The sequence below is a fragment of the Spermophilus citellus genome (assembly GCF_964194105.1).
Source record: "Spermophilus citellus genome assembly, chromosome: 12".
NCBI lineage: Eukaryota > Metazoa > Chordata > Mammalia > Rodentia > Sciuridae > Spermophilus > Spermophilus citellus.
In genome coordinates, this window is record NC_138198.1 from 123,543,509 (window position 1) to 123,560,312 (window position 16,804).

The window sequence follows — 16,804 nt, forward strand, 5'->3', positions numbered from 1 at the left end:
GATGCTTAGATGCTTACCTCATGGCAGCCAGGAAGCAGGGGGCGGGAGAGGAAGGGTGAGGAAAGAAGGGGCTAGAGACAAGATATACCTTTCAAGGCATGTCCCCAGTGACCTACTACTTCCAAGCAGGCTTCGCCCTCCTAAAAAGTCTCCAGTGCCTTCCAACAACCACTATCAGGTGGGAACCAAACTTTCAGCACACGAGCCTCTGGGAAACATCCCAGATCCAACTGTAACCCAGCCCCAGACACTTAGGCACTTCACATCCTAAAATCATACACAGCTAATGCAGTGGAGGTTTGGATGTACTACTTGTGAATTAGCCTATGTACATTCAGAGAGCTTCCCCATTTGGGTCAAAAACTTGCCAAAAAGGAGAGAGAGAATCTTCCAGGTGGAGCTGTGTGTCATCAGTGGCTGCTAAGAAAGAAGAATGAAAAATTTGAAGTGATACAATTATAGAGTTTCACTAGTTTTAAGTTGCACTATTAAGTTTTCTTTCAGTCTTGACTACTGCTTCCTTCTCTCTGTGCAAAGAAAACAACCACATTTACTTATTCAAATTCATGTTCCTTGGGAGTCTCGCTGCCAAGTGTGCACATTAAGAAGCAGGAGGCAGAAGACGACAACAGGTTCTATTCACTTTTACTTTCCACTTAATTGGGTTATGCAAACTGGCCTATGCTTTTTCACTCTGCTGTAGTAGTAGCTAACACATTTTTCAGAATTCACCATTCAAGCTTTAAAAGCACATACCAACACTCTTCTTCAAAAAAAGAATATCTCAACTAAGACTCCTACTTTGCAACAGATCCTGAAAGCTTAGATTGGCATATCAGCTTCTTGTTGGTGCTGATTATAAATCACAGCTAAAATATCAAGCTTTATTGTTCTCTTTCTCTAGAGAATAACAATAACAAAAAAATCATAAAATTCAAGTGATTTTATTAAACAGGACTCCCCCTTTTAGAATGTAACAAAAATCTAGTCCAAATCTACAAAAGAAACAATTATGGTTCTGTATATTTTGACAAATTCAATAAAGTTTTGAGTCTAACTTACATTATGAAATTGTATAGCTTTTACTAATGAAGTATTTTTCACATTCATTCAAATCAACATATGAGCATGTGCTCTGTGCAGGGTCTGAGAGGCAGGAACCTTCAAACTCTATCAAATGTCACACCTTTAGGAGATGTGGGAAGAGTGTATCCAGATCAACATGACACAGGAGAAAAAGGCTAAGTGACATGAGAGTTAAAAACAAAGCAGCCAATAACCGAAAGAGTAAAGAAGACAGCAAAAAAGAGCCTCCTTGCTGGGAAATCCCAAGTAGCTTCCTGGACGAGGTCACCTTTCATTGGCCTTTTACAATAGGCAGAAATGAAAATGTGGAGGAGGGTGGGGAATAAGGTGAATTAAGTCAAGAGGTCTGAGAAGAGGCCTGGATAAGCAGGCTCAAGAACTTGAGAGGGCATTAGCATAAAAGGTGAATTCAGAATAACCTCTGGCAGGCACACATTTTCTCAGACAATCTTTGTTCTAATCACAGAGAGCCTGGCAGGGAAAACCACAGAAAGAAGCAAAAGACAAGAAACTCAAGAAAACTTGAAAGCTCATACAGCAAGCAGTGTAGCCTCTCCTGACTGATGACTGTCATAGGATGGATTGGTTAGGACTAGACAATTCTTTGCCTTCTCTGCTAGAAAATATAACGTCCAATGCACATGGATGTGAGAATGCGGAGAGCTGGATTCAGGGACCACCGGCCTTCTGCTAGGTGAGCTTCATGCCTACCAAGCCTTGGCTGAATGTGCTCCTAAATCACTTATACTACTTAGACCTGCTACTGCAATGACAGAAGTGGTTAAATATTAATGACAGTGTGAGACAAAAAGTAATGGTTTCTGTAAGAACAAAGCTGAATGCTTGGCAAAGAATGGGTAATAAGGTGTCACTTACAAATAACTGGGATTTGGTGTAGAGAGGTAACTACCAAAAAAAAAAAAAGATAAAAAATGGCAGAGATCTGGAAGATGAAGAATTTACTTTGGATTGCTTAGTAAGTGCGTTGGTTTTGCTCTACTTCCAGAAACTGAAACTGGAAAAAATCATTTAGTGTGATTTATGACACTCCCCCACAAAATGAAATGCATTCAAGAAGGCCTCAGCCCTTAATCAAGAAATTGGAGAATGACCACACATTTACATATTTAAAAGAAAATACTAGATATGCATATTTCTAAAATTTTGAAGTAATTTTGTTTTTAATCAATCAATTTTAAATTTCTATCTTTGAGAATGCTGGGAGTTTTTTCAGACTGACTACTGTGTCTGCTCAGCCTCATTTCTTCATGACGTAAGTAGACCCCTACCGCTGGTGCTTCCACTTCACAGGGATAAACCTCACAAAGGGTATCGGAGAAAAGTCATTGAAAAGTCACCTTGCTGGACAATCTCATACTAACTAACATCAATCTCCTACTAACTAACATTTGTTGCTCTGGAATTGGAAGTAATCACAAAGTCTAAATACAGGTTGGATAGACTGAATAAATGTCTAACCTTTCTTATTTTTTCTTTAGGAGGATGACACCTTTGCCCCTAATAACATCATGTCTTTCTTTCAAACTAAATCAGAGCACTGACCTGCATGGCTGAATCTGGTGGGTGCTTAACCAAACCCCAGCTCCCTTTCTCTACTAGCAGAGACCTGTGCTACTGGATGCGACAGTGTGCCTAGGTAAGTGACTACAATTCTTAGCCTTGCAACGGTCAATGACCATGTGCTACGTTCTGTCCAACAAAATGTGTGTGCAAGCTGTTGAGATGGTCTTTTGGGAAGGCTCCTTAAAAAGATAACACACAGCTAGGGGACCCTTTCTGCTTCCTAATTCTCATGAGGTACCTTACTGAAGGAAGTGTATAAATATGAGAAAGTAGATAGATAGATAGATAGATAGATAGATAGGCAGGCACTGGGGTCCCTGAGGACACTTAGCTATGGACAAACCACCTATGAGTTTCCAGGATGTGGAAAACCACCATTGCCACCACAACCATCCAAAAAGCAAAGCAAAAGAGGAACTCCTCTCCTACTGAAAGTATTATTATTTTGGACTCTCAACTCCATGAAATCATGGCTTTTTCTAACAGACATCAAAGGCAGCTTTAAACCAGGTATCATGACCATCAACTAGTTCTTCCCAATGCATGTTTTAAGATTGTGACCAAAAAATAGTAATAAATCTCCATTTTACAATCTTTCTGTAGTAAGCCAAAGGAAGAATGTTCTAATAAAGAATTTAAATAAATAATGTATTCAAAATCTACACCAAATTGCAAGCAATCTGCTGCCAGAATGCTGAGGCTCACTGCCCAGATGAACCTAAATGGGACTCGCACTCCAAAGTCATGCCCACTGGCAGGGAGAAATCAGGTAAGGGAGTTATTGAAAAAGAAGAAACGCACGAGAACTCTTGACCTTGGACTTACGTTACACACTTCCCCCCGACCTTCCCAATTTTTTTTCACTTGGCTTTCGAGCAAAATTAAAAAGAAATTCACTGAATGTTACCATAAGGATGTTTTGTGAACACTGTTCTAAAACAGCAGATTTTCTTTTTTCTGAAACAGATTTTCAGATGCAGAAGGAGCAAATGAAACACAAAGATAAATGTTGTTGGGAACATTTAAAACAGGATCACACTGAGCTGCTTGCAAATGTGGCTGCCAAACCTCAGAATTCCTGGGGTGTTGGCAGAGTCTTCTGTACATCCTGAGCCTCAAGGCTCAGCACACTCACTCAGTCCCACATGATTTATCACTTCAATTGTGGGAGAAATTTCCTAGGAGAGATAACTTTTAGGAAGAACAAACTGAATTCCTCTATACCAAGTTTCATTAATTCACAGAAACAATAGTATCTTATGACTGAATCCCCATACTCTTTGGATCACAGTACAACAGGTGGAAAGAAGAAAGTGACTTCTTTAAGATTTTTCTCTTGAATGTTCCATTTTTATAAATCAAATGGAGAAAGCAATATTTCATCAACTGAAATACAATCAAAACAACCCGACAAACAGAATGAAACACATCAAATCACCGAAGCATATTTAATGCATGGAAGCAAAGCCTTGTAAGATGCAGGTTCTCAATGACTTGCTGTGTGGCCACAGGACCATGTACCTCCAATAGAAACTATCAATCTCTGGAAGGTTGGAAACTAGTTTGACAGCATGAGTTACTTCTCAGCATACTCGGCTCCTCAAAAGGACAGAAAGTTTGCAAGGAATGAACATTTAATTCTTTAAGATACATGATTGTTTGAAAATTTTATAATAATTAATCACTGGTAACATCCAAGGGATAATCAACCACATACTAGGCACTGTACTAAGCACTCTGTCTTCTTCACCAACTTTACAGGGTAAGTATCCTTTTCTGAAAAAACACTCAAGCATACTCAACCCCAGAGGTTGCAGTGGTGGGGCCAGAGATAATCATAGCTCCACACAACTCCACAGCCCTCTGCTGTTAACCACTCTCTCAAGCTGTCTCACTTATTGATAAAACTACAAGAAGAGATGGCCATAGCCAGGGATGGTAATCATTACTTTAACCATTATTCTGCCAAATCTGAAGAATATATCATCATGGGTCAAGAAGCAGATTTGGAAAAATAAAATACCTAGGAATAAATCTAACCAAGAAGGTAAAAGACCTCTACAATAAAAATTATAGAACACTGAAAAAAAATCAAAATTGACAGAAGATGGAAAGATTACTATGTTCATGGATAGGCAGAATTAATAATATGGTTACCATATCATTAAATACCCCATCAAAATACCAATAGCATTCTTCACATATCCCTTGGATGTTACCAGAAAAAGCAGTCCTAAAAATCATATGGAAAAATTAAAAAGTCAAATAGCCAATTCTAAAAATAAAATTCTAAGAAAACAAAACAAAACCAGTGTTGGAGGCATCACAATACCTACCTTCAAAATATGCTACAGCATCAAAAACTGCATGGCACTGGTATAAAAACAGACACATTGACCAATGGGACACAAAAGAAGACACAGACAAATCCAAGTAGATACAGCCATCTGATCTTATCAGTGGTGTCAAAAACATATTGGAGAAAAGATAGTCGTTTTAACAAATGGTGCTATGTGTCATATATGTAGAAGATTGAAACTATGCAAATCAAAACTACACTGAGATTTCATTTCCAGTTAGAATGGCAGTCACCAAAAATACAAATAATAATAAATGCTAGAGATTGGTACAACTGTAAATCTGAACCACCACTATGAAACAGTATGGAGGCTCCTCAAAAGACTAGGAATGGAACTACTATGTGACATAGCTAAACCACTCCTCAGTGTTTATCCTAAAGAATTAAAATCAGTATACTACAATAATACGTGTATACCCCATTTTTGTAGCAGCACAATTCACAAGAGCCAAACTATGGAACCAGTCTAGGTGTCCATTGACTGATGTAAGGATAAAGAAAATGTGGCACTGGGAGGTCATAATCCACTTGAATCAAATGTATGAAATATGATATGTCAAGAGCTTTGTAATGTTTTGAACAACTAACAATAAAAAAATAACAAAAAACAAAAATTAAAAAAAGAAAGAAAATGTAGTATAGACATACAATAGTTTTACTCAGATATAAAGAATAAAATGATGTCACTTACAGGAAAAGAATAGAACTTGAGAGCATTATGTTAAGTTAAATAAACCAGACTCAAAAAGTCAAGGGTCATATGCTTTCTCTCATATGTGGAAGCGAGAGAAAAAAAAGTAAAAAACAGGAGGGCAGATTCATGAAAAGAGAAGAGAAGCCAGTAGATTAGAGGAATAAGACCAGGGAAAGGGAGGAGGGAAAAGAAAGGGGTGATACTGAGGAACGAAACTGACCGAATTATATTGTTCTATTGTATGCATGTGCAAGTAAGTAATAATGAATCCCATTATTATGGATACTATGCACCTATGAAAATTAAAATTTAAAAAAAAAACAGAATAATAAAGAAGCAGCTTTGAGACTTGAGCAACTTCAGGTATTGGGCACAAGCTGTAGCCACAAAGACTAATCAGGGAACATTATCATAGATGTGATTATTTAATACTGCAAAAGGAAATTGCCAATCTGGAGTTAAATAGGTAAAATTCTATTTTTTACTTCATTCTCATATCCTATTTTCAAAACCAATGTCTGTTTCCTCCCCAACCTACTGAAGGTCTTAAATAGAGAAGCCTTAGTATCAGTGTTTGCAGTGACAAGACACAGGCTGTGCTTACAAGCACCTATATACACACCAGCTCACCCAACAACAGTGTTAGAAATGGTAAAATTGGACACCATGAGGTATGAAGTAGTCACTACCTGTTTTTTAGATCCTAGCATAAACTGGGGTGTGTGTAAAGGAATACTTGATAGTCATTCGGGTCCCAATTTCATCATTAAGCAGTTAGTTAAAGATAACAAGTCATTTTCATGTCCTAGTCAGTTTTGTATGAAATCAGGGGTATTAGTCAATGGTTCTCAAATTGCAGTGGGCATAACCTGAGGAATTTATCATAATTCTTGGACACAGAGTAGACCTGTTTCAGTGGGCACAAGGACGTGCATTCCATCTGGCATCCCAAGGATTCTGCTGGTGATAGTCCCCAGTGTAGAAGCATGGCAGCTGCTGGCTAGTGGGGCCTTCTGTGTTAACACCTGCCCTCCTGGCTAAATGGATGCAAGTTCAAGAGACCACTATGGCAGGATGGCTGTCCAAGAGCCTAGACCTCTGCATGGTTAAGGTTAGCATTCCTGAATACAACAGACCAAGTGCAGGATTTTCTGATGGATCACCCCTCCCCTCCCATGTCTGCAGCCATCCTGAGCTGCAGCAGGCAACGTCTCTAAGTGGTTCCCTTGGGTCTGATAGTCCCCCTTGGGCACTATCAGAAATTTTTAGGGGAAACAATTATAATTATTTCTGCTTTCAAAGAGGCGATAAGGCAAGTATACGCTGATGTATGAGTAAATCTGCTAATGAACAGATCTTTGCTCTTTCTACACTATGACTTGTTCTTCTTGATATTTGGGGTTGAGGTAGAATTTGAACCCATGCCCGTAAGACCCCAATATATTTCTCCCCTCTTTATCACACAGCCTTTCAGAAGTCAAAAAGTGAAAATTATAATTGATTTACATATCCCTTAGAAGGAAATTAATATTGCTAAAAATATTGCTAAGGAAGCTACAAAACTACACACATGTACACATACACGTTTCACCAGTATGTTTGCTCTGGAAAATACAAAAATTTGAAAATGAGACTTTGTATTGATAAATTTCAAGCCAAATTTCAGATCAAAATTTTTAGAAAGAAAGGGAAAAAAAAAGTATGAACATACAGACAAACCACAACATAATACCTCCTTTTAATTGCTAAAATTAATATTCCTGGAACTGACAAAATTTTGTAACTAGAAATGACAGTCAATTTTCAATTTCTAAAAACATTTTGTTTTATTAAATAACTGTTAAATAGGATTTTTACAAAGAAAATTGCATAGAAAGGGATACAAATGTTTATGTTGCCAGAACATTCTGTGTTTCCCCATCATCTCTTGTCCACTATTATTACTTCTAGAAAATGGCCACAAAAGCACAGAGTCATGATGTCACCAATTCTCCTTCTTTCAGGGTCACCACCCTATTTTTCCTAAGGCAAGGAGGGCATCAGCACTCTGCAGAGTTGGTACGGCGTCAGGTAGCAGCTCCACACTAAGCCAGCCTAGGGCTCGGCTCTCCACTGGTGGCTGTCAGGTTCAGGGGGGAGCATCTCACGGCACTCAGGAAGAGCTGAGCAGCTGCACGAGGTTTTCAAGACATTTCAAATGGTAGGCATTTAGAGGGCTTTCTTCTGGGTTTGAGAAAGCTGAGAGAAAAAAATTAAGAGTCTAGAAATACTAGTTTATTAAATTTAGTTCTATACTCAAGGGGTAGATACTCTTCCAGAAACATGAATCATATTTACTTACAAAAATGCTAGTTCTTGATGTACTAGAATTATAAGAATATTTTACATTTAAAAATTAATAAGTCACAGAATTTATATTGTTTTTATTAATGGTCTACCCAAAGAGTATTAAAAAATACAATTCCATAATTGATATCGTTAACTATAATCCTAGATGAATGCCATTACTTTTTAAAAAATATATTGTCTCTCCTAAAGCATAAACTTTAATGTAACCCAATTATTTGTTTTCTTCAGAAATTCATGGGCATAGCTAGAAAGGAAACAAAACTGCTCCCCTTATTTTAAAAAGAATCAGACTATATAAAAACACAGATTAATAGTCCACAGACTACTACAGTACAGGAAAGACATACCTCAGTTGTTTTGAAATGTGTTCAGAGGATAAAACTGGTGTCACTTAAAATGAGTAACGTGCTTTGAAAAGAAACTCTCTCCTATCATGCAGATCATAGGGCAACATGGATATGGGGGCAATGAAATCTATTCTCAGAAGATTGCAATTCAAATTGGTGATCTTAAATCAAAGCTTCCTGTTCAAGGTCAGTTCTAATTAGGCCCAGTTCTTATCACCTAAGAGCACACTTTAGCCCAGTGGCAGCCATTGGCAAAGAAAATTAGTACCAGGAAAAAACTGACTCGGAGAAAGATCACAGACACATTTTAAGAAATTATTATATCTCAAACCTCCATCTATCAGGATGTTTTACTATTTTAAAAAATGTTACAATGAAAGTCTAACTAAACATTGGCACATATAATGCTTTTGACAAAAAATAGCTCTGCAAAATTTAGTAATGGTGTAAGAAAACTGTTGTTTTACTATGGCTTGTCTAAATATTTCAGTATCCTGAGAACTAATTTAGTGGTTTCCAAGTTTAACTATAAAACTTACCTTTCTTTGCTAAGGAATATGCTTCATCTACTTTTCTTTTTATTGATGGGTTTTTCAAAGTTGTTTTGGCCTGGAGAGAATATAGACCAACCCATGAATTAGACTTATTCCCATATGTCAAGAATTAGGATAATACAATACTGATTCTGTCCACTGCTAACTACAGTGTTAAACAGGTACCATAAAATACAATAAGGTAACTACAGAATTATACAGTTAGTGTATCCTACTGTGGTAATCCCCCGACACCTTCGTCCTCCTCCTACCTCACCTAACCATTATCTGCTGTCCAATTACTCTTCTTACCTTCTCCTTTTGTCCTTCTCCCCTAATCTCAATTTGTTTTTTTAAAACCAGTTAACCTTTAGTTTCAGTATTCATATTCCCTCAAATATCAGATTTTAGATGGGAGTATTTCAAAGGTTACCAGTCAGTTGGTCAAAAAAACATTTACTGGTGGTTACAAAGTGTCAAATCCTGTGTGCAGTCCAGGGGACAACAGGTGGGAGGGAGAGCAAGAGTCCCTGACCTTGGTGGGAGGGGTGCTGGAGGCAGGGTGGGACACGGCACAGTCTGGGACACTGGGCTGAGAGAACACCATTCTGAGAAGGCTGTCTAAAGGCACAGGGTTGTCTGGCTACTATTTTACCACTAGATACTCACAGGTATTTTAGGAGTGAGATATCTGCAATAAAAGAGAAGACCAAATGCCAGAGAATGGGAAGCTACAGGGCCTACTGTGCTGTGCATCTCTCTGGGCAGGCCTTCTACTGGCTTTTTAAGATTTGAACTAATTTTAAAAACTCAGCAATGATAAGTACAATAAAAAACTGAATCATATATTTGGATAAAACTTATTTGGTCTTGTATCAATGCATTTTTCCTTGACACATCTTTTTGAAGAAATAATCTATATTAAAATTATAACCCAATGGCAAATCAATTTAAATTAATAGGGAAATTCACTTAAAAGATACTCTTCTGAACTGGGGCCTCCTGATGATTAAATGATATAGATTTCAACTGATGGATTACTAACTGAATGAGTGAACAAAGAAAAGATGGGTCTTTGCCTTCATTTCTTTTTCTTTTTTCTTTTCTAATACTCCTCTGATATCCTTGGATGCACCCTCACAGGCCTGGCTGTTTGACCCCAATTCATAAGATGATTTTTAAAACTGACCTTCTGGTAATTATATGTCAAAGCCCAAAGTGCAGCTGCTGCAATCCTCTGAGCATTTTGATTCTTACTTTCCAGACAGGCAGCTAGTATGGTAATGACTTTTTCTAAAAACAAACACATTAAAAAAAAATAAAGTTTAGTCCCAGATATTAAATGCACTCTTATTTTGGATTAATCAGATACCCCTTTCTCCAAGTTGGTATTACAGCACTGTGGAAACTTTTGCTCTATGGAAAAAAAAAAAAAAAAAAACTCAAAAACAGTTATTTTCATGACAGGCACAAATCTCTTGGCCCAAGCTCAACAGAGGCCATTCACTTAAGCACACCAGTAGTGCAAATAAGTACATAATGAATTATATTAATGAGTTATTCAATGATAGCTAATATTTGAGTATGCAGGAAAATAGATTAGCCATCATCAAAAATTATACAGACCAATACACAACACATCATTATCATGGGTTAAAGGTAAAATAGTTGAGAAATACTACACTGATTACAATTTAAAAAAAAAAAACTAAACATTTTAAAGGAATTTTGTGTGGGTGTGTATATCAGAGGAAAAATTGATTTAAATTACATACTAATACACAAGATATGTCCACTTTACAAAGCCAGCTTGAGCAAAAATGAAGCCTTACTAATTATGTACCAGTCTATTCATTTCAAATGATGATTCAGAAGTCCCCTTCTAAGGTAATTGTCAAGGTATTTCAGAACAATATTTGAACTTACTTTATTATTTATTTTTATATATCACCAAACTGTATCACATTATTTACCATCTAAATTGTATGATTTTAGCATGTTGCATTTTTAAGGCCAAGGTACTTGCTACTGGAAATTCTCTACATTATGTGAATATTAACCAATCCCTGCCCACCAGGAATGTAACTAATTAAAATAACCCTGTTCAATGGTAAGGTTTGTGTCTGCTCATTGACATGTACTCCAACCACATGTGCTAGTGCCTTACAGAGGCTACCTGAATAAAATATTTTATAATTAAACAAAAATTTTAAGTGCTTCTATTTGATTTTTTTTTAATTTTAAGAATTTTTAAATCTTTCACAGGTAAAAAGGAAAAAGGGAGGGAAGGAGTGGGGGAGGGAGCAAGGGAGGGAAAGAAGGAAGGAAGGAAGGAGCAAGAGAGCCACCTGTTCCATCCAGAACTCAAATTGTATAGGGAGAAGGTGATGTGTGAGGTACATGTGGAACAGCAATTTCCTGCCACACTGACCCCTACTGCCTGCATACCTCATCTGTAATATCTAGCTCCCTTTAGTTTTCCTGTATCATGGCCTATCCATACCTAGTCACATAAACAATTATCAGGCATAACTTATCATGTGAAGCTATGGCTGATATTTCTTACTCAGCAAGGACACTGGCAGATGGGAGGGTGATTTTCTTGTGTTCTAGATGAGTAGCAGCAATCAATGTTTTTACATATTACACCAAACATTCAGAACACAGACCCCTGTTATCTAAATTTATATCATAACTCCTTCAACTAGTTACCGTCTCTTAAAATGTCTGAAGTACATACATAGGTCAATTAATGTGGTGAATTAATATGGCCCTTTCTGATAGTAGGTCAGCTTTTTTTAAAACCACATTTTAAAGCACATATATACAGGCTGAGTTTGTGGCTCAGTGGTAGAGTGCTTGCCTAGCACATGTGAGGCACTGGGTTCAATCCTCAGCAGCACATACAAATAAATAAAGAGATTGTGTCCATCTACAACTGAAAGTATTAAAAATAAATAAATAAAACATGTATAAGAAAAAAGCTCATACTACATTTTTAAGTTTGATAAATCAGTATAAATTCCCTTTTTTCCTCCCTTTCCCATATTTAAATATATAAATAATCTCAGGAGTATAATACTCAAATAGAGTTGATTGTGAAATGATGAGTTTTAAATACTTATTACTTTTCTTCATAAATTGACTTCATGATTCTAAGTTTAGGGTTGTCATGTTGGTAGCCTCAAATCAGTGACAGTGAGATATTTACACCATGAAAGTCAACAAATGCTATAATCAAGAGTGAATTACTGGTAAAACTAATAGGTTTCAGTTTTATGAGTATATTCTGCACAGGGGTAAGTAGTAACTATAGCAGTATATTATTAGCAGATTAAATTATACTAAATTTATGGGGAAAAGAGCAAATTAGGAGGCAGTTTCATTTGTTAAATCATGACAATGTTTACCTTAAATCGGCTATGGATACAAAAGTTCAGGAAAAAACAATGAAAGTATTCTGTGAGAATCAACTGGTCATACAGAATTCACAATAAAGAGTATTACTTTTTTAGTTATTCTCTGGGTATGCTATCTATCCTTTTTGCCAGTCAAATTTATACACTTATACATATATAATAAAATTATATATATTCAATATATATTCCACCCCTTTCACCCTCCAAGAGCTAAAATATTTACCAGAATATCTGTTGCCCTTGTCAGATTATGCCAACAAGGTTATGGGAACTTCACAAAATTAACAATTATTTCCTCTTTTTCTACTCTGAAAGAGACTGCATATGTTTGGAATTATTTTTACTTTGATCTTCAGGAGAACTTACTAGTGAAGCTAGCTGCATTCTAGAATTTTTTTTTTTTTTCCAGTACCAGAGACCAGTGAACTATGTCCTCAGCCTTTTTAAATTTTTATTTCGAGACAGGATTTCACTAAGTTGCCTACGCTGACCTTGAATTTGGGATCCTCCCCAGTAGCTTCGATCACAGGAGTTTGACGCCATGCTTAGTTAGATCTAGGATTCTCTATAATTAGATTTTTTTAATGGATTTTATATGGTTAGATTTTTTTTACTAATTCAATATCTCTTACCATTATTGGACTTTCTGGTTTTCTAGAATAAATTTTTCTAAAGTTACTTTTTTCAAAGAAAATGTCAATTTCACCATTTTTGGTCTTCTGCACATTGGCTCTGATGTGTCTAGGAATAAATTATTTTTATTTCACCTGCTTGGATTTATCTGGGTCTCTTGAATCTGTTTTGTAGTGTCTTAGAATAGTTTTTAAAATTTTTATCATTATCTCTAGGTATTTCCTTCTCCCATCTTTTTGCTACCCCTAGGACTTCAATAAACATGTAGTTAAGACTCTCATGTAATTGTCACTTACCTTTTATTCTTTTAATGCTTTCTCACCTTCTCAGATTTCCACTGCTACATTCTAGATACTATTTTTCTGATATACTTTCTAATTCCTACATTTTCTTCTCTGCTATATCTAACTTGTATATATTATCAATACCAGATGTGCATATTAATTTTAAAATTTTGGCTATTAAAATTCTAGAATAATGCTGACACAACTTCCTATAATATTTATAACAATCAGTGCTGCTTAATAAGTTACTTACTAGCCCTGTAGCTACTGTGACTGACAACCCTAATATTTAATTTTGATTTATTTAAGTTTAAATTTGAAGTAGCTACGTGTGGCTCACAGGTTATCATACTGTTCAGTGAAGGTCTAGAAATTCTACTTAGTTCTTGTTTCAAATCTTATTTTTCAGTTTCTCAGTCCCTGAAGGCATTTTCAAGCTTGTCATTTACTTATCTAAATATGGTATTATTAAAGTTATTTTTTAAAACTATATTTTATACTCCTAGTATTTGAAGTCAGGCAGAGAAGTTGGCATGTTTTCCTCTGTTGGTTCTAGCTCCTGTTGCCAAGAGAAATTGCATGGAAATGGAAGGAGACCCTCAAGGTTATACAAAATTACATACAAGAGGAAGTGAGGGGAAAGGGGAAAAATAATACAAGGGGGAGAAATGAATTACAGTAGATGGGGTAGAGAGAGAAGATGGGAGGGGAAGGGAGGGGAGGGGGGATAGTAGAGGATAGGAAAGGCAGCAGAATACAACAGACACTAGTATAGCAATATGTAAAACAGTGGATGTGTAACCGATGTGATGCTGCAATCTGTATACGGGGTAAAAATGGGAGTTCATAACCTACTTGAATCAAAGTGTGAAATATGATATGTCAAGAACTATGTAATGTTTTGAACAACTAACAATAAAAATTTTTAAAAAAATAAAACTATATTTTATACTCCTAGTATTTGAAGTCAGGCAGAGAAGTTGGCATGTTTTCCTCTGTTGGTTCTAGCTCCTGTTGCCAAGTTTCCTAATGTACCTGATTAACTTTGTACTGGTTCATGCTTTGAAAAATTATTTGTAGAAGTTTCTTGAGGTCTAGTATAAACTTGTTCTGCTTTTCCTAAGCACTCAGGGACCACCTTAAAACAAGTTCTCAGCCCAAGCTGTCAAGACCCAAGCATTCCTGGGTGCAGAGCTGTGGGAGGGAATTTGTGTTGCTCAGGCTGACTCTCATTTTTTTTTCTCACCTTTCTTTACTGTCATCTGGATGAGAATTAGAGGAGGAAATCAATTCTAATTTGCTCTTCTCCTAAGAGAATGGTTCTCCTGAGTTCTAGCTTCATTCAGGAGAATGCCACCTTGGAGGGTCTTGACATCGGTTCTATCATTTCTTAGCAATTGTCCTTGGGCAAAAGAATTTCTATACACTTCTTACTTCTCTGGGTATTAGATTTTGATCAAAATTGGCCTGAAGTTTCCCACTATCTCTTCAGCTATTTTTTTTTTGTGGTGAATTTTAATAAAGCTTATCTAGCATGTTTTTATTATTTTCAAAGGACGCTTAGCCTGACATTACCAGCAACAAAAAAATGCCATGAATCTATTTTTAACAGCAAGCCCAAGCCCCAATGCACATTTCACTCCTAACCATCTACACCAGATGTCTGAGTTCTACTGATCAGAGGCATGTCTGCTTTCCTGGTAGATTTTTAAGCTAGATGATCCTGCTAAGACCTCCACTCTGGATCCCCATGAGGAAAAAGGGGGCAAAGCCTGTGATACGCCTTAAACAGTTCCACACAGAACCTGCACAGCTATTGTCTCCCATGTTAACGCTTCCTTGAAAGCCCACTGAGATCAAGTCTTTGGGATATGGGGAGGCTCCTTTTAACTAAAAGTGTATTCATTTGCTTTAAGCTGATGAAGGATGGAAAGCACTGCTGACTACAAGAAAATACTGAAAATAAATCCAGAGACATGGAGAAGTAGAAAATGCAGACTTCTCCTTTAGCTCCCTAAAGCCTTTCCTTTTCCCTACTCTCTTAATAATAAAGTGTAATAAGTAGTTACCAAAGACAAAATTCCTTCTGAGAAAGGTGAATAAAGAATAAGATACAAAAGAATGGGATCCCAATTAAGAGTAAATTATACTCCATGTACGTGTAATATGTCAAAATACACTCTACTCTTATGTATATGTAAAAAGAACAAATAAAAAAAATAATAAAATCCTCCAAAAGAATGAGAGATGCTGCTGAGTAGCTCCAGCGGCTCAAGAATGGCAACAGATGTTTCCTGGGCCATTTAGTTGCTCAGAGGTAGGGCTGGTTATCCTCATTTTACAAACATGAGGACTGAAGCAGGTACGGCAGGAGAGAATAAAAACAACCTCTGATGTACACTCCCCATCGACGAAGAGCACAGTGTCAGTGGAGAAGCAGTGAGAATCAAGAGTAGTTAATGAGGGGAGTTAAAAGCTGACTGAACTTTAAAAATGCTTCTATACATTTCCTGAAATTTAATAATTATTATCAGGAAAACAGAAGCATTACCGTACACACAGCAGAGCATAGGGAGAATTATTTCCATTCTCTTGGAAAAATGTGTGTCATGGAAAAAAGCCTTTGAGAAAAGATTACATGAAACACATGGAAGGAAAAAAGACTAGACTCTACAAGATGAAGGTTCTGGGGATCAGGGGGAGTCCAGGAATAAATAGATATACACTGGAATGCAGAGTGTATCCTAGTGTTGATGCAATGGAGAAATAAAACAAAGGGAAAGGGGAAGAGAGTGGTGGGGAGGGAACAGGGGGCAGGGAGGGTCCAACTTTAACTGGTGGGTCTGCAAAGTCTTCCCTAACACAGCTGTATTTGCTCAAAGACAGAGAGGCGATGAGGGGGACTTGAAGCAGGAACAAGGAGAGCCAAGGTCAGCAAGCACCCCTACACATAGTTTGTCCTCCTGTATCCAGTTTGTCCATGGGGATAACATGATTTATTAACATCCAGAGACTCCAGGCAGCTCAAAGAAGGCAAAGTCTTGCCTGACTCATTCCCCCAGCCCCTGCAACATAAATACCTGGCAAATTATAAAATTATTTTGTGTTTTAACAGCCTATGAATAACCACATGTATAAAAGCACGTTTGTGTGTGTGTGGTATATAATATGAATACTTACCATTAGCCAGAATCTTGGGCTTATTTGCAGGACTGAAGCAAATATTATGAAAAATAAGAAGTGGTATGTAAGGGCTGCTCTTATGCTTGTATTTGCTTATCTCAGTAAGTAAGTCTAAACAGCCATCAAGCCTCAGGATCATTTGCTGCCCATCTTCTCCAAAAGATATATTCAAGAGTAACTTCAACCAAAGAATGGTCAGATTACTGAGATGTTTATTTCCTCCTTTTGGCAATGTTAGAGACAGAAAGTTCTGTAAGAAGTTACTCTGTGGGTAAACAGAGAGAATATTATTTTCTTCTTGGGTCTTTGTCATTATTTCCCTAGTCCCTTTGT

At 36.9% G+C, this 16,804-nt stretch overlaps 1 protein-coding gene across 1 annotated transcript in view; it reads right to left on the reverse strand.

Moving 5' to 3' along the window:
* Window positions 1–7,577: 7,577 nt before the first annotated feature.
* Window positions 7,578–16,804, reverse strand: part of RTTN (rotatin) — a 157,447-nt gene continuing 148,220 nt past the window's right edge. Inside the window, exons 46-49 of the mRNA XM_081263672.1 lie at window positions 16,469–16,736; window positions 10,142–10,245; window positions 8,959–9,028; window positions 7,578–7,961 (exon numbers count right to left, since the gene is read on the reverse strand). Coding sequence (XP_081119798.1) covers window positions 7,876–7,961; window positions 8,959–9,028; window positions 10,142–10,245; window positions 16,469–16,736 — 528 coding nt within the window. The 3' untranslated portion in view covers window positions 7,578–7,875. The remainder of the gene's footprint in view (window positions 7,962–8,958; window positions 9,029–10,141; window positions 10,246–16,468; window positions 16,737–16,804) is intronic.